Source organism: Prunus dulcis, chromosome 7 (assembly GCF_902201215.1).
Source record: "Prunus dulcis chromosome 7, ALMONDv2, whole genome shotgun sequence".
Lineage (NCBI taxonomy): Eukaryota > Viridiplantae > Streptophyta > Magnoliopsida > Rosales > Rosaceae > Prunus > Prunus dulcis.
This window is the reverse complement of record NC_047656.1, coordinates 17,479,580-17,498,843: the sequence shown is the minus strand read 5'-3', so window position 1 is coordinate 17,498,843 and position 19,264 is coordinate 17,479,580. Positions and strand designations below refer to the sequence as shown.

The 19,264-nt window shown below is 35.6% G+C and overlaps 3 protein-coding genes across 3 annotated transcripts; 1 reads left to right on the top strand and 2 right to left on the bottom strand.

The window, feature by feature from the left end:
* The first annotated feature begins 4,107 nt into the window (after positions 1-4,107).
* On the top strand, positions 4,108-6,024 carry LOC117634428 (trimethyltridecatetraene synthase-like). The gene is made up of 2 exons (XM_034368535.1): positions 4,108-5,076; positions 5,290-6,024. Exons 1-2 carry the CDS (start codon positions 4,171-4,173, stop codon positions 5,911-5,913), a joined length of 1,530 nt encoding a protein of 509 aa, XP_034224426.1. The 5' UTR covers positions 4,108-4,170; the 3' UTR covers positions 5,914-6,024.
* Positions 6,025-7,909: 1,885 nt separating this feature from the next.
* LOC117634568 (trimethyltridecatetraene synthase-like) lies at positions 7,910-9,871 on the bottom strand. Its single transcript, XM_034368724.1, has 2 exons — positions 8,917-9,871; positions 7,910-8,689 (listed from the first exon to the last, which is right to left on the bottom strand). The coding sequence occupies exons 1-2, from the start codon at positions 9,817-9,819 to the stop codon at positions 8,066-8,068; spliced, it is 1,527 nt and encodes a 508-aa protein (XP_034224615.1). The 5' UTR covers positions 9,820-9,871; the 3' UTR covers positions 7,910-8,065.
* Positions 9,872-15,518: 5,647 nt separating this feature from the next.
* LOC117635698 (trimethyltridecatetraene synthase-like) lies at positions 15,519-17,186 on the bottom strand. Its single transcript, XM_034370049.1, has 2 exons — positions 16,278-17,186; positions 15,519-16,142 (listed from the first exon to the last, which is right to left on the bottom strand). Exons 1-2 carry the CDS (start codon positions 17,184-17,186, stop codon positions 15,519-15,521), a joined length of 1,533 nt encoding a protein of 510 aa, XP_034225940.1.
* Between the last annotated feature and the right edge of the window lie 2,078 nt (positions 17,187-19,264).

The following is a 19,264-nucleotide window of genomic DNA, read 5'->3' as shown; positions in this document are numbered from 1 at the left end:
GACAGGAATTACTTGAGTTAAGTCATCGTCATTAATCAATGAAAGGATATCCCCAAAACCTTTGCTGGACTTTGGCCTCGTTTCGTGAGTACTATAAGTAGTAGGATTGGATTAGCTTAATTTAATACAATGTACTATTGGTACTTAAAAATGAATGTGGATAGGATAAAAGATAATTCCACCATAATTCTATTTTGTGCATTTTTTTTAGGATAACTTATCCTATCAATAAGGTTCATAATCCCATTACTCCACCCCTTGACTTTGGACCCAAGACTCGGTAGCACCAGGGACGGATCCAGGATTTGAAAATGACATGGGCTAAATTTTCCTTACGTACAAACCTATTGAAAACTCAACGGTACCATTGAATTTTATTAAAGACAAAAAAACAAAAAAACACCGGAGACATAATAAACCTCGTCCCTCAAAATGAAAGTACATATAGATAAAACAAATACTTAAATAGTTAAATATCTAATCAAAATCCAGAAAATGTCGTCAATTGGAAAATTCCTACAGTGGAATCACTAATAATATCATTATGTTGTTTAATTAGTATCTACAGTGGAATCACTTGGGTTAAATTAGTGGAGATCAATATCAGTTTTGAAAAATCCCTACTCTTAGATCCTCCCAAAAGCTTTGCAGGCATTCGTGTTCCTCTTATGTGCTGACACTTCACCATCCATTTCTACTTTTGGGTTATGGTGTATGTATTTTATGCACACATTAATTTATTTGTTATATATATATATATATATATATATATATATATACAGAGAGCTTCTATTAAGAGATTTCTCAAATAACTTATTTGAGGGATACTCCTTGTAGGCCCCATTTCGAATTGTATTTCACTAATCCAAACTGTCTATTTTGTAGATACTCATTCAAAGATCATCTCTACAAAAAATCACTTGAATCAGATATTATTTGACCATTCAATTGAGTTATTGAAATTTTAGTATTTTCTTGAAGCACTGTATTCATTGATTTTGTAAGACACAATTGGATGTCGAAACAGTTTCCGATTTGTCTAATTTTTTGTAAGGATGATCTATGAATGAAGATGGATGGTTTGGATCATTGGGAAAAAAAATGGTAGGATACTCTAAAGGGCGTCCCTCAAATAAAATTAGATGAGGGATCCCTCAATAGAATGAGACTATATATATATATATATATATATATATATATATATATATATAGGGGCGGATCCGTGGCACTACGTTTTTGACACAAGTTTTGACACAATTTTTGGGCCATTAGATTACTCCACTTTCAATGGTTGAGATTAAATATTACATGATAAGTAGTTTTAATTTTTTTAAACAGACAATCATTAATTTTATTCTCTCTCATAAAAATAAAAGGAAAATTTTCTCTCTCCAACCTTTTTGCTGGAAGACGTAATCTCTCCTGCCTCTTTAATCTCAAATATTTATTATGGTCTAATAAATAAAGAATCTCACCAAAAACTAAATACTCAAACCCCACATTTGCACCTCTCTCTCTCTCTCTCTCTCTCTCTCTCTCAATTTTTGCCTTCTTCGTTGGGAGAAAAGCTTTGCTCCAGATACATATTTCAATTTTCGATTTTCTTGATCAGATTTGGTTTATTTTAATTTTATTTTTTGTTGGAATTAAACTAGAATCTCTAGATTAGGAATTTAAGGAATTAATAGTTTCCAAGGGGATTAAGTTTATTTCTTAGGTATCTATGATTAAGCTATTCATTTCAATTTGTTTCAAATTGTTGGTAGGATTTCTTATTTTGAGGGTTTGATTTAGGGATTTTAATCTTCTCATATATGAAAATTTTGACTATTACTTTTTTTTTTTTTCCCGATTAATAGGGACAGAATACAAGGAGAAAATTTGATGCCACACCAACTTGCTTCAACCTCCTCCCTCTTTGGGGTTGGTTCTAGAAATTGATGGATTACCTGGTGCATTGACATATGGAATTACAGTTTATGAATTGTCTTTGCTGGGCTGTCCAAAATGAGTGTTTCTTCAAATGACCTCAACACCCTGGTTGTACTCTGCTCCCCTGTGGTCCTATGTATGTTTGGTTGTTGGTTTTGGGTTTTTGCCCACGGGTGACTTTTATGAAAGTTCATTTTTCTGATAAGAGAGAGAGAGAGAGAGAGAGAGAGAGAGAGAGAGGGGCATGCGAATGTGGGGTTTGGGTATTTAGTTTTTGGTGAGATTCTTTATTTATTATATTCTAATAAATATTTGAGATTAAAGAGGCATGAGAGATTATGTCTTCCAGCAAAAAGGTTGGAGAGAGAAAAATTTCCTTTTATTTTTATGAAAGAGAATAAAATTAATGATTGTCTATTTAAAAAAATTAAAACTACTTGCCATGTAATATTTAATCTTAACCATTAAAAGCGGAGTAATCTAATGGCCTAAAAATTGTGTCAAAACTTGTGTCAAAAATTTAGTGCCATGGATCCGCCCCCATATATATATATATATATATATAAAATTCTAAAATAAATTTAATTTAATTTTTTTTAAAAAAAACCTCTAGCAAGTGCGTAAGCGCATGCAGAGAGGCTAGTAGTAGGTTAAGGGCCAGGATTAAACAAAATTAAACCTTCAATGCTAAAAAGAAAAGAAAAATAAAATTATGTTTGTGGAATTTAATTTGTTTAGGTTAAAAAGTTCGGAAAAAAAAATCACGAAGTTATAAAATATAAAAAATTATGTCAAGACAAAATTAACCACACAAAAGAAAAATCATTCTTGAAGAATTTAAGAAAGTTGCAGCAATACATGAGTGGTTGTAGCAGTAGCCAGGTATTTCTCTTTATTTCTTTAGTTGTAGTGGTTTGATATTTCTTAATCATTTTTTCCAGTCTTAATAATATCATTATGTTGTTTAATTAGTGTCTACAGTGGAATCACTTGGGTTAAATTAGTGGAGATCAATATCAGTTTTGAAAAATCCCTACTCTTAGATCCTCCCAAAATCTTTGCAGGCATTCGTGTTCCTCTTATGTGCTGACACTTCACCATCCATTTCTACTTTGGGGTTCTGGTGTGTATATTTTATGCACACATTAATCTCGTTATAAATGGGTTTTCCATGGCTTAAGTTATGTAATTTTAACTAATATTAAGTTGTGTACAATAATATTTAGATAATCATTGGACCAAAAATATTGGATAATCAAGCCTTTTGGGCCTTGGGCTAGCTGTTTATTTGTTTAATAGTAGGTTAAGGGCCAGGATTAAACAAAATTAAACCTAAAATGCTAATAAGAAAAGAAAAATAAAATTATGTTTGTGGAATTTCATCTGAAAATATTTTCTAAGTATGACGATACTAAAAAAAACATTTCTTTGGAGAAGAGTACAAAATAAAACATTTCTTTGATAGACAATAAAAGAACTAGTTGAGCTACTCCTCAACATCGTAGCTAAGATGAGCATCTGAACAGCTTTCAACAGTGTCTTGGTATAACCAAAAACAAAACAAAAAATAAAACTTGATAGAATTTTAGTGTGTGCGAATAACGAATTAAGTTGAGCAAAAATAATGCTTTATTGTAGTGTGCATGATTAGAAAGTGCACGCCAAATGTATTTGCTCTGAGGAGGTAAACTGCTCGAGCTCTCTCATGAAGGGTAGCAAGGCCTGTAATTAGATAAAAAGGCATCTAAAAACAGATACATGTTGCTATTTCAATTTTGCTAATATATTTGTTTCTGCTTTATTTTCCTTCCTGCTTTGAATGTTTTATTTGAGTTAAATAAATAAATATATATATATATATATATATATATATTTAAAGAGTAGAGCCGCGCGGCTGTACTCAAATAAAAAATATATTTAAAGCGTATAGCCGCACGGCTGTACTACGTAAACAAAAAAATATATTTAAAGAGTATGGCCGCGCGGCTGTACACGTAGCCAATTCTTAAATTCTTATTGGAGCTCTCTTGTGCCCCCACCTCCTCTGTTTTGGAGGATAATATATATATATTTTTTTAATACTGATGATGATCTCTTCAATAACTCAAATCAATCTTGTCTCACTAAAGCAAACAAAAAAACTTAAGAAATATCATAGCCCACATGCCTCCTCCTCGCTCCTCCAACTACAAATTACAAGCAATACCAGTCAACACTGCACTACTCAACTTTCACACAATGGAGGCTTCTTCTTCTTTGGCTGTTTTAGCCCTTGCATTGCTAGCCGCTCTGGCCCTTCTCTCCAAAATTCTATTTGCCAAACGCCCAAAACTTCCACCAGGTCCAAAACCATGGCCTATAATTGGCAACCTCAATCTCCTTGGTCCTCTGCCTCATCAATCCCTTCACAAATTGTCCCAAACTTATGGACCAATAATGCAGCTTAAGTTTGGCTCCTACCCAGTTGTTGTTGCCTCATCTCCAGAAATGGCAAAACAATTTTTAAAGACACATGATCACATCTTTGCCTCTAGGCCTCAAACTGCTGCAGGCAAGTACCTCACTTATGACTACCTCGACGTCTCCTGGGCACCTTATGGTCCATATTGGCGTCAAGGCCGCAAAATTTTTCTCACGGAGCTGTTTAGCTCCAAAAGACTAGAGTCTTTTCGATACATTCGGGTTGAGGAAAATCGTGCTTTTGTTTCACGACTATATGCCTTGTCGGGGACGGCAGTTGTTCTCAAAGAGCATGTGTCACGCCTAACTCTTAGCATTACGAGCAGAATTGTGTTGGGGAAGGAGTATTTTAGCTTGACCGAATTCGAGAGTTCAATAATGTCACTCAAAGAATTTCAGGACATGTTAGATGAGTTTTTCTTGCTTAATGGGGCATCCAATATAGGAGATTGGATACCATGGCTTGATTTTTTGGACTTGCAAGGTTATGTAAAGCGAATGAAGGCCTTAGAGAAAAAAATGGACCGGTTTTATGAGTTTGTGCTCCATGAACACAAGGCCAGGAAGGAAGGAGTGAAGGAGTTTGTGGCAAAGGACATGGTGGATTTACTACTGCAGCTGGTTGATGATCCTAAGGATCTTGAAGTTAAGCTCACCTATGACAGTATCAAGGCATTCACTCAGGTATATGCTTCCAAAATCATTCCATTATTAAATTTCCTAAGATTACTGCAATGTTCTTTTGCCATACTTCGAATTTGGACCGCACGTTATGCAGTCTGGCAAGAGACCATTTCTACATAAAAACTTACGTAGAAAAACACAGCATAAAGCTTTACACAAAATTGTTCATGAATCATGTGGCTTATTAATTTTGTTCATCCAAATTAAAATCAGGACTTGATAGCTGGGGGCACTGATACCTCTGCTTCCCTTTTGGAATGGGCAATGTCTGAGCTCATAGAACAGCCAAACCTGATCGAAAAGGCGACAGAAGAGCTTGACAGAGTGATTAGGAAGGAGAGATGGGTAGAAGAGAAAGACCTCGAAAACCTTCCTTATATAGATGCAATTATGAAAGAGACCATGAGGAAGCACCCTGTGGTTGTAATGCTACCACCACATCTAGCTCTTGAAGATTGCAATGTGGCAGGTTATGATGTTTGTAAAGGGACTTTAGTGTTTGTGAACCTATGGAGCATGGGCAGAGACCCCACACTGTGGGATGCACCAGATGAGTTTAGGCCTGAGAGGTTCTTAGGGAAGGCAATTGATGTGAAGGGACAGAGTTTTGAGTTCTTGCCATTTGGTTCAGGAAGGAGGATGTGCCCTGGTTATAGTCTTGGACTGAAAATGATAGGGTCTTGTTTGGCTAACATGTTACATGGGTTTAACTGGAAACTGCCTGAAAATGTGAAAGTTGAAGATTTGGGCATGGAGGAGGTTTATGGATTGGTCACACCTCGGAAGTTCCCACTTGTTGCAGTCACAGAACCTCGGCTGCCAATCCATCTTTATTAACTATATGTGAATCTACGGCTTGCACCCAAGGTCCTATGTTCGAATCCCCAGTCATCAACATATTGCCTGTATCAGCAATAGAAAAAATAAAATAAAATAACTATATGTGAATTGTGCCAGCTTTAAATTTCTTTTTAGTTCCATCTATGTAGTCTGCCAATATATATTTTGATCAAGTTCTTTCACAAAAAATATAACTAGTTCTACTCAATAAGTTGTAATTCGTTTTACCAACCATCCCACCATGAATTCAAGAGCTAGGGTAGAGAACATAATGGCAACATGTGTGGCGTGGGGCATCTGTGCTAATTAATTTGCCTGCTTTTCACACTTTGAGTAATGATAGAAATATCAGATTCAACAGGTCCCAAACCATGGCCTATAATTGGCAACCTCAACCTCGTTGGTCCTCTGCCTCATCAATCCGCTCACAAGTTGTCCCAAACTTATGGACCAAAATAATGCAGGTTAAGCTGGGCTCCTGCCCAGTTGTAGTTGCCTCATCTCCAGAAATGGCAAAGCAATTTTTAAAGACGCATGATCACATCTTTGCCTCTAGGCCTCAAACTGCAGCAGGCAAATACCTCAATTATGGCTACCTCAATGTCACTTATGCACCTACGACCCAACAATGGTATAAGAGTAACACCCTAAATTCCACATGCGCAGTTATAAGTATCCTTCATTGGCACTAGTATATCCCGGGTTTGTGTCGTGCTACCGGGTCTTGGGTCCAAGGTCAAGGGGTGGAGTAATGGATTTATGAACCTTCTTGGTAGGATAGTTATTCTACAAAAATGCACATGATGGGATTATGGTGGGATTATCTTTTATCCCATATCCACATTCATTTTTAATCACCAAATATTGTATTGGATTAAGCTAATCCAATCCTACTACTTATCGCAGGCACCAAAACGAGGCCAAAGTCCAGCAAAGGTTTTGGGGATATCTTTTCATTGATTAATGATGATGACTTAACTCAAGTAATTCCTGTCTCACTGAATCAAATAAAAAAGGGGTTAATAAATATCATAACGCTCATACCTACTTCAACTATAAATTACCTAAGAATGTGATAAGGTCTTGTTTTGCTAACAACTCTCTCAAAATGGAATATATTCCAAACATATATGCCATAGTTCCTTACTTCGACAGGATACAAATATCTATATTTTATATTTTTAGTTACTTTTTCAGACCTATTGCCGATACTAAGTAGCAGCCAAAAATTTGTATCCATTTTTCATGATATTATACATGGATATCATATATATCATGGCGAATTCTTCGTAAAAAATTGTCTTCCACAATGGAAACTAATAAGTGATAAATCTAAGGACTGAGATCTAACGGGGGACTGAGATATAAATAAATCTAAGGAAAAGCAAATGTGACATGATGGTACAGAGGTTGCATTACTTTTACTTGTGTGTTTCGTAAACTTCAAAAGCATCAGATTCAGCACCATTCAATCAATTTGAAAAATTGGCCCTAGCATTCTGTCTACTAGCGGCTATGTCCTTGTCTATTCTCATAACTATAGCATATGTGGGGTTCCATAATGAGCTGTGGTTTGTTTTATTTGTTCAGGTATTGTACAGTGCTCAGGGCTCATTTGCAACATGAAACACACTTTACACGACAGAAATAATTGAAGGGAACTATACGGACGGAGTATCATAAATTTTCTTTTGGCTACCTAACTGATATGTGACAACCTGCATGATTTCCACACTTTGATATATGATAAAAATTGTCACACCAGATCTGGCATTGGCAATCATCTTGGACTCAAAAACGAACATTGTAGGGCGGAAGCTAGTTGATTAGTCCAACAACCCATGATCACGCACCCATGCACACCACATATATCGATACCTCTCCTTATCTCGGAACATAAGTTCATAATTTTTGATGAAATTAATCTAACTCATTCTAAGGGAAGAGGCATAATGCAGAGTGCAGAGACTACACAATCAACAAAGCAGTCCAACTTATCATAACAAACATTCGTACAGAGTTTTATTCAGTATGACTAGTTCTATTTTACTGAGAATTGGATCAAAATATATATATTGGGAGACACTCACTAAATAGATGAAAAAGAAAAGAAAAATTTAAGCAGGGACACCAGCAGATTCAAATATAATTAGTAAAGATGGATTGGTAGCCGAGGTTCGACTATTGCAAGAATTGGGAACTTCCGAGGTGTTATCAATCCATAAACCTCCTCCATGTCCAAATCTTCTGTTTTCATATTCTCAGGCAATTTCCAATTGAACCCATGTAACATGTTGGCCAAGCAAGACCTTATCACTTTCAGTCCAAGACTATAACCAGGGCACATCCTCCTTCCTGAGCCAAATGGCAAGAACTCAAAACTCTGTCCCTTCACATCAATTGCTTTCCCTAAGAACCTCTCAGGCCTAAAGTCATCCGGTGCATCCCACAGCGTGGGATCTCTCCCCATGCTCCATGTGTTCACAAACACTATAGTTCCTTTGCAAATATCATAGCCTGCCACATTGCAATCTTCAAGAGCTAGACGTGGTGGTAGCATTGCCACTACAGGGTGCTTCCTCATGGTCTCTTTCATAATTGCATCGATATAAGGAAGGTTCTCGAGGTCTTTCTCTTCCACCCATCTCTCCTTCCCAATCACTCTGTCAAGCTCTTCTGTTGCCTTTTTTATGAGGTTTGGTTGTTTTATGAGTTCAGACATTGTCCACTCCAAAGTGTTTGCAGACGTATCACTGCCTCCAGTTATCAAGTCCTGGTTTTAATTTGAATGAACAAAATGGATCAATTTTGTTTATATCTTTATGCTGTGTCTTTTACATATCTTATTAGGAGAACATTTTTGTTTTAACGGACCACTGTGTGGTACATTTGTATATATTCACAGTCTGACAACATAAGTTTAGCCATAGAACATTACCTTAATTTTCGGAAATTTAAGAATAAATAAGAAAATAAATAATAAATTTAAGAAGCACATACCTGAGTGAGTGCCCTGACACTGTCATAAGTGAGCTTAACTTCAAGATCATTAGGGTCATCAGCCAGCCGCAACAGTAAATCCACCATGTCCTCTGCCACAAATTTCTCCACTCCTTCCTTCCTTGCCTTGTGTTCATCAAGCACAAACTCATAAAAGCGGTCCACTTTTTTCGTTAAGGCCTTCATTCGCTTTACATACCCTTGCAAGTCCAAAAAATTAAGCCAGGGTATCCAATCCCCTATGTTGAATACCCCGCTAAGCAAGAACAACTCATCTGATGTGTCCTGAAATTCTTTGAATGACATTATCGAACTCTCAAATTTGGACATGCCAAAATACTCCTTCCCGAACACAATTCTGCTCATAATGCTAAGAGTAAGGCGTGACAGATGCTCTTTGAGCACAACTGCCTTCCCTGACAAGGCATAGAGTCGCGAAATAAAAGCACGATTTTCCTCAACCCGAATGTATTGAAAAGACTCTAATTTTTTCGAGCTAAACAGCTCCGTCAGAAAAAGTTTGCGGGCTTGACGCCAATAAGGACCATAAGGTGCCCAAGTGACATTGAGGTAGCCATAAGTGAGGTACTTGCCTACTGCAGTTTGAGGCCTAGAGGCAAAGATGTGATCATGTGTCTTTAAAAATTGTTTTGCCATTTCTGGAGATGAGGCAATTACAACTGGGTAGGAGCCAAATTTGAGCTGCATTATTGGTCCATAAGTTTGGGACAATTTGTGAAAGGATTGATTCGGCAGACGACCAATGAGGTTGAGATTGCCAATTATAGGCCATGGTTTGGGGCCTGGTGGAAGGTTTCGGCGTTTGGGAAAGAGAATTTTGGAGAGAAGGGCCACAGAAGCTACCAGTGCAAGGGTTATAACAGTCCACGAAAAAGCCTCCATTAATATGTGAGTTGTGGCTGTAATGGTGACTGATCTTGCAGGTAATTTATAGTTGAAGCTAGCAAGTAGGTAGTTTGATTAGTGTCTACTAAAGAATCTCGTTATAACTGGGTTCTAGTGAAACCATATGCATGTGTATTTACACATTAATCTCTTTATAAATGTTTTTCTTTTATAAAAGGAAAGAGTTTTTCTATTTAAACTTCACACTTACGATTCCAGAGCGTTTAAAAAGATTTTGTTTAAGTGCCAGCTTTCATAGAACTTGATGGAACTTTAGAATTTGTATAGAACTTGATAGACTTTTAGAAGACTTCTGTATAATTTTTCAATAAACTTTCATAAGATTTGTATGGCTTTTATTCCATACTTTGAATGTGGATATATTTACACATTGAATGTAGACAGTATATTTCACTTTATCCCCATCCTTGTCAAAGCCAGTGTTGCAAGCAATGCATCGACGCTATTTCTAACCCAAGTTTGTCCAAATAAAAAACAAACCTGCCGACAGAAAAGAGAATCCAAGCACTGCTAAATTCAACAGATTCAACAGACCTTTCACTATCAAACTTGAAAAAAAAACAAAACAAAAGACGTGCTCAACATGAAATAAAAAACCAAATTCATAACATCCTTTCCTTCAACAACATGAAATAAAATTATGTTTAACAAAAAGCTAAATTCATAAGAAATATAGTGACAAATGTATTACAAATTTGAAAGAAAACTTTAAGAAAAATACTTAACGTTCATTCATTACAATAAAATTTTTTGAATAATGGATGTTGCTTATCGAAAATATATGCCATTGTTTGTCTGCTAAATTCAACAGATTCAACAGACCTTTCACTCTCAAACTTGAAAAAAACAAAACAAAAGACGTGCTCAACATGAAATAAAAAACCAAATTCATAACATCCTTTCCTTCAACAACATGAAATAAAATTATGTTTAACAAAAAGCTAAATTCATAAGAAATATAGTGACAAATGTATTACAAATTTGAAAGAAAACTTTAAGAAAAATACTTAACGTTCATTCATTACAATAAAATTTTTTGAATAATGGATGTTGCTTATCGAAAATATATGCCATTGTTTGTCTGCTAAATTCAACAGATTCAACAGACCTTTCACTATCAAACTTGAAAAAAACAAAACAAAAGACGTGCTCAACATGAAATAAAAAACCAAATTCATAACATCCTTTCCTTAACAACATGAAATAAAATTATGTTTAACAAAAAGCTAAATTCATAAGAAATATAGTGACAAATGTATTACAAATTTGAAAGAAAACTTTAAGAAAAATACTTAACGTTCATTCATTACAATAAATTTTTTTGAATAATGGATGTTGCTTATCGAAAATATATGCCATTGTTTGTCTGCTAAATTTAACAGTTTCAACAGACCTTTCACTATCAAACTTGAAAAAAACAAAACAAAAGACGTGCTCAACATGAAATAAAAAACCAAATTCATAACATCCTTTCCTTCAACAACATGAAATAAAATTATGTTTAACAAAAAGCTAAATTCATAAGAAATATAGTGACAAATGTATTACAAATTTGAAAGAAAACTTTAAGAAAAATACTTAACGTTCATTCATTATCCTTGATTCTCATTGTTTTCATTGTGCCCAACATCTCTCCGCATATCCAAAGATATACCAACTCTCCATTCATTAGCATTTTGTCGTTTCTGTTCTTGTGTTTGGAAAACTAGTTCAGGATCCCCTACATTAACCGGTAACGATGAAGATGAAGAAGATTCGTCCTCCAATTCAATAGGAAATTCGTCAGATCTACACTCTTTTCAAAGAAAATTGTGTAGTCCTACACAAGCTAACACTATCTCTGTTTGTGTAGCATATGGGAATGAAGGTGCAGACTTGAAAATTGTAAATCGTGACTGAAATATACCAAATATCCTCTCAATGACATTCCTCAAGAACGAATGACGGAGATTGAACAACTCCACGACCTTGACCACCAAACTCTTGGAGATGATATCGAACACCTCAAAATGGAGCCAAAAATTGGCTTCGATTTGGAAATCCACAATCCACTAAGAAAAATTTACCTGATAATAGATTACACATATGTTAGTATCCAATATATGAGCTAATGTAAGCTATAAGAAAAAATTGAAAATTTAAAAATACCTTGTGGTACTTTAAGTCCATTCCTCCTTGTTAAAGCATCTTGTAGTACTCTTGAATCATGAGCTGAGCCCTCCCACCCACTAATAATATATATGAATTCCAAATCAAAGTTACAAGCTGCGAATACATTTTGTGATATCGTACCGTGACGATTATGATAGCTGCTTACGTCGCGTCTCATTACCATTGTTGGAATATGTGTGCCGTCAATAGTTCCGATACAATCCTGAAATAAACTCAAAAGTTTAAAAGATATTATTAAACATAAACAAATTGAATAAAATAAGTTGCACTAGATAACACATTTACCTTCAAGTATGGGTAAAACCTTGTACTTATCCTTATTTTTGATGGTACTGCTAATCCAAGTTTGATTAGCATCTCCGGTGCTATTGTGTTCAAGGCCTTTAAAACTTTGTTAAACTTTTTACTAGCAGTGAAGTGCTATCCGCCAAATGTATCACGTACTAGACACTATCTCTTATTTTGACCCACAATAAGCAAAAAGGTCGCAACCATTTCTTCTACACAAGTGAATCTTGTATCTTGTAAGAGTGTTTTTTCTCTAATAATACTGCATAACTTTCGAAACACATCAGGATACATTCTATACCTTTCTCGAAAATGCTCTGGATCGTCATTCAATACATGATGTATATAATTATATCCTTTCATAGTAATTGGTCGTAGAGTTAATGGACGCTCAATTTCTTCACTCTGCATCATAATGTCATTCAATGCATGAGCTACTGCATAAATCGCCATTAATAAATTCCAAATTGTTTCATAAATTTCTTCATCCTCCTCAATTTATTGCCTCTCAATTTCTTCTACCTCCATTATATATATATATATATATATATATATATATTGATACCGCCTAAATAAAATGATAAAAAAAATTGCAAACATAATTAATAATAAAGTCACAACCATAATTAATAAACAAATTACAAACATAATTAATAATAAAGTCACAAACATAATTAATAAACAAAATACAAACATAATTAATAAACAAATTACAAACAGGATTCATAAAAGCAAAAGAAGTGGGTGAATTCATCATCAACTATTTAATAACCAATAAAGTATTAAACATAAACAACAATGTTTGATAAACAAAACAAATAATCCAAATATCATCCAAAAAACAATACCAAAAATCCCCAATCATTCCAAACAAACTAGTCATTCCCAAAAACTCTCAAAAAAAAAAAAACCCACTCATTCCAAATTGTAGGATATCCAATTTGAGCGCTTCTCAGGAGACATTTTCAAAAATGCATCATTTTTTGCGTTAGTATTCAACAAGGAGAGCGCTTTATAACGAGCACGTTCATCCAAATTTGGGGTCTCTTTAATGGCATCCCACATATAACTCTACGGCTCTCTCTCTTTTTCCCTTTTTGCCAATAGGTTATGGACTCCCCGGAAGTCAGTGGCAATTGAGGCTAATTCTTCCTATAGCATGCTGGGTGGTCTCATTTGAGATAGCATTCCCTTCCAAATCTGTTCTAGTTCGTTTTCTCTGGCTTGAGCTTTCTGAGGGACCTTCACAATTAGTAGCCTGAAAGGGGAATGATGAAGAAGAATGTCCGAGCGGTGGATCTTGGTGTGGTAGTTCATTATGATTTGGTATAAAAGCCTGACTGTCATCATCAAAGACAAAGTCCTCTATTCCAACATGTCTATCTTCCACCCTAAAAGTTCTTGCAGCAGTATCATCACCCAATCCTAATGAGTTTCTTCCAATAGCAGTTGCATTCCTAATTACAATTTGCAGATCCTCATAGTCCTCACAAGTTTTTTTTTGAATACTTGTGTCTTTTGGGTTGGACTACAACAAAAACAATAACCAGAATTATGTATTCAAGTTACCAAACAGAATTATTTAAAGAAAATTTAATAACCTAACCTTAAAGTAGTCTTTCTAAACTTCTTCAGGAACAGTGAATTTCTTTGTGGTTGGATCTCACCCAGACCTAGAGCTGTGACGGAGAAGCTGTGAATATTTTTGGGTGTTCTCTTTTAAAGTACTTCAACCTACTCTAGTATTGAGAATAGGTTTTGTGACACCTAAGTTTTTCATTAATCTTGGGGAGTATTTTGGTTTCTATAGTTGCCTTGCTTAGCATTCCATTAGCATCACGCCATCCACAGCTTGCAGCATCAACCAGTTGCAACAACATTCTACTCTATGTCCGAGCGGTGGATCTTGGTGTGGTAGTTCATTATGATTTGGTGTATAAGCCTGACTGTCATCATCAAGACAAAGTCCTCTATTCCAACATGTCTACATCCCTTCCTATTTTAAAGCCACCAGTTACATCATCATTGCAGAGGGCTTTGATGCAAAGTTCCATATGGTGCCTAGGTTCATATGGAGCCTATAAAAGCCAACCTTTCATATTAATAATACATGCACAAAGAAAGAGACACACACACACACATGTAGGAAATTGCAGTTATTATGGCTTCAAACAAATGCTAGAGAGACGACTTTGTGCACAGCATTTTAATAAAAGTAAGAGTGGTATATAAAATATGGTCTTCTTAGCATGATCTTCTTTAATTAAACACTGAATTCGTATGTTAATTTAGTTGTTATCTTGTCGATATTTGGTAAATTGGATGGGATGTTTATAAAATTGCATGGATGCATGGGATGGGATGTTTATAAAATTGCATGCATATTCCACGGGTACCCAACTTCCAGATTTTGTCAAGAAGTTTTTTATTTATTGTACAGAGAAAGCAGAAAGAAAAAGAAAAAAACTGTAGCAAAACATTGCAGATTCACATATGATATGATCAATAAAGATGGATTGGGAGCCGAGGCCCATGACTGCAACAAGAGGGAAAAATATTACCGAATCAAGAGTTAATTGGTTAAATTCTTTGAATTTTCTTTTTATAAATAATGTAGTCGTTGAATATTATTGTTCTGTTTTCCGAGTTTTTGCTTAGTGATTGTCGAATTAACTTAACCTATGAGGTCAACATTAACATAGGTGAGTATACATTTATGTGCCAACCCAAATTCAACAACTCTATCAGATATGTTAATAGACTAATGCACTCTGATATTGTCTATTGTTGACTTCAAAAATCTAAGGTAAAAAAAGACAGATGCAACATCGAAGAGAGGTTGCAACTTGGATCACTAGTGTTTCCTAAAGCTTCAATAGCACCAAAATTTAATCAATCTGTATTGGCAATAACAAAATAACGCTAATTTCAATAGCATCAAAATTCAATCAATCTGCATGTGCTAATCTCCATCTTAATGTTAATTTCTCCATAAAACTATTTCAACTTTGCTTAAATGGATGCATGGGATGGGATGTTTATAAAATTGCACGCATGTTCCAGGGGTACCCAACTTTTCTGAATAAAATACACACATCCAGATTGGGTCAAGAAGGTTTTTTTTTTTTTTTTTTTTTTCATTTGTACAGAGACAGCAAAAAAGAAAAAGAAAAAACAACCGTAGCATCAACATCGCAGATTCACATATGATATGATCAATAAAGATGGATTGGGAGCCGAGGCTCCATGACTGCAACAAGAGGGAACTTCCTTGGTGTTGACAATCCAGCAACTTCCTCCATGCACAAATCTTCTGGTTTCATATTCTCAGGCAATTTCCAATTAAACCCATGTAACATGTTAGCCAAGCTGCACCTAATCATTTTTAGTCCAAGGCCATAACCAGGGCACATCCTCCTTCCTGAGCCAAATGGCAGCAGCTCAAAATTCTGACCCTTCACATCAATTGCCTTCCCTAAGAACCTCTCTGGGTTGAACTCTTCTGGTGCATCCCATAGTGAAGGGTCTCTCCCTATGCTCCATGTGTTTATGAACACTCTAGTTCCTTTACAAATATCATAACCTTCCACTTTGCAATCTTCAAGAGCTAGATGTGGTGCAAGCATTGCAACCACAGGGTGTTTCCTCATTGTCTCTTTTATAATTGCATCTATATAAGGAAGGTTTTCGAGGTCCTTCTCTTCCACCCATCTCTCTCTCCCAATTACTCTGTCAAGCTCTTCAGTTGCCTTTCCGATGAGGTGTGGTTGTCTTATGAGTTCAGACATTGCCCACTCCAAATTGGTAGCAGAGGTATCAGTTCCCCCTGCTATTAAATCCTGTTTTTCAATCAACAAAATGGGACAAAATGTGTTTCATATGATCATGTTTCTTTTACCACAAGCTATTTTTGTCACGCAAAAAAATGCAAAAAAATAAGTAAAGCAAATAAACTGAAATGTTTTGGATAGTACCTGAGTGAATCCCTTGACACTGTCACGGTTGAGCTTAACTTCAAGATCAGGATCATCAACCAGCTGCAACAGTAAGTCCACCATGTCTTTTGGCACAAAATTTGTCTCTTCTTTCTTCCTTGCCTTGTGTTCATCCAATATATAATCATGGAAGAGATCAAATTTTTTCTTTAAGGCCTTCATTTGCTTTACGTATCCTTGTAAGTCGAAACATTTAAGCCATGGTATCCAATCCCCAATATTTAACACCCCACTAAGACACACCAACTCATCTAACATGTCCTGAAATTCTCTAAGTGTCATTGTGGAAGTCACAAACTGAGACTCACTAAAATACTCCTTACCTAACACAATCCTGCTCACAGTGCTAAGAGTTAGCCTTGAGATATGCTCTTTAAGCATGACAGGCTTACCTGACAAGGCATAGAATCGCGATGTAAAAGCGCGAATTTCCTCGACACGAATGTACTCAAAAGACTCTAGTCTTTTTGAGCTAAATAGCTCGGACATGAAAATTTTTCTCCCTTGACGCCAATAAGGACCAAAAGGTGCCCAAGTGATGTTTCTGTAGTTGTAAGTGAGGTACTTGCCTGCTGCAGTTTGAGGTCTAGAGGCAAAGACATGATCATGCGTCTTCAGAAACTGTTTTGCCATTTCTGCTGATGAGGCAATTACCACTGGATAGGAGCCAAACTTAAGCTGCATTAAGGGTCCATAAGTTTGAGATAATTTGTGAAGGCATTGATGTGGGAGAGGTCCCATGAGGTTAAGGTTGCCAAGTATAGGCCATGGTTTTGGACCTGGTGGAGCTTTTGGTTTGTGGCTTTGGGAAAATATAATTTTTGATAGGAAGGCCAGAGTAGCTAGACATGCCAGGGTTAAAACAACCAAAGAAGAAGAAGCCTCCATTGATGTGGGTTGTGGTGTAATGGTGAGAATTTGAGGTGATCTTGCATGTATTTATAATGCATATGTATGTACATAATGATATACTTGTTGACCATTTTTAGTCTTGATATTATTCTCGTGGGAAATTTTATATGTCTCAACTTTAACTCAATATACCCTACACTCATGTAAATGAGGTGGAGTTTAAGTGAGCACGTAGCTGTAAGCAAATTGTAGGGTATGGTATATGTATAGAATTTCCCTATTCTTATTATTTTATTTAGGGAGAATAATGGGATGCTATTGGATATCAATTTATAATACCCCATATATTCTCCATAATTTTTGCCCAAAAAAAGAAACATATTGTCCATAGTTTGTCTATATTACCAATTTACCAAATATTGACAAAATAACAACTAAATTAACATACGAATTCAGTGTTTAATTAAAGAGGATCATGCTAAGAAGACCATATTTTATATACCACCAATATAATGAATCTTACTTTTATTAAAACGCTGTGCACAAAGTCATCTCTCTAGCATTTTTCTTAATTAAATACTCTGTGAAAGGTGAGTCTAATTAAATACTACGTGGAAGGTGTGGCAGCAAACCCAATCTCGAGGTAATCAAATGGTGGTTTTAAAAATAGAAAATTACGTTCTAATAAATAGGTTCCTTTGCTCTGCGTGCAGACTCACAGGGATATGATCCAAAGTAGTGTAGTGCTTTAGTTAGGAAAAAAAAAAAAAAAAGGTGTAGTGGTTATTAACATAGATTTATGGGCCATCCTGCAAATCATGTTATTATGTTAAGGAGGGTCCTCCCTTTCGGATGACACAATCCATTTCTAATTTGTTTTTCATATGTTAATTATCTCCTGCTGCTAATTAAACATGTGTTTCAAAAACAAGTCATGTTCTTAAACAGGGAATTTGTATGATAACGCATCCTTGTACAGAAGCAAACTGGGGACCACTTCTACTACTAGCAGGAGAGATCCTTTGTGTTGTTTGTTAAAGTTGTTTGCTTTCTCTGTTTAGTAAGAGTGTCCTGATTAATTAGCTTTAAAATAAGAATGTAGTGCTTAACAATCATATGCATGCTTTTTTTTTCTTTTTGTCAAGAGGAAGATTCGAATCGTAGATCTCTTCTAATATTGGAAATAGAAATACCACTTAGACTAATAGCTAGATGGTTAACATATCCACGCTACTCTAGCAACAAAGATTTGTAAGAAATAAAAATAAAATGCCAACATAGAACACAAGTTGCAGAGCATTAGACTAGCGGTTGCCAATATCATTCACGTTTTACCAACTTTCTTTTTCTTAACAAACAAAGCTAGCACACAAGCACAACAGTGCAGATCACGCACACAAACAAAAGCACACAGAGAGAGAGAGAGAGAGAGAGAGAGAGAGAGAGAGAGAGAGAGAGAGGAAAATTGATGGCAGCGAAAGTGCAAAACCATCTGGGTTTTTCACGGGCTCTGCATCCAATAATTTGACAGTGGTTGGAGGAACTGGTTAACATGGCAGTACAGAGACGCTAGTCAGATGATCAGATAATAATTAAAATAGAAAATGGGCAAATGGATTCAAAATATTATATAGACCACTAGTTGTAGAGCAGTAGACTAGTGGAAGTGGTTGGCAATATCATTCACGTTTTACCGACTTTCTTTTTCTTAACAAGCAAAAGCTAGCACACACACAGCAGAACGCAGATCACACAAAAACAAAAGATTAAGGCTTGAAAGAGACAATATGTAATTATTTCTGATATTAAGAATCTCCCTTGGATGAAGTCAAGAAGATTGTTTCAATCACAAAGTACAAATATAGATAGCATTACAGATTCACATATACTTCGCAAAAATGTCTCCAAATCTTGAAAGGACATTATACATGGTGTTATTTCTTAAGGTTTTGAAAGAGACAACATCACAAATTCACATATAATTAATAAAGATGGGTTGGGAGCCGAGGCTCCATGACTGCAACAAGCGGAAACTTTCGAGGTGTTGTCAATCCGAAAACTTCCTCCATGTTCAAGTCTTCTGTTTTCATATTCTCAGGCAATTTCCAGTTAAA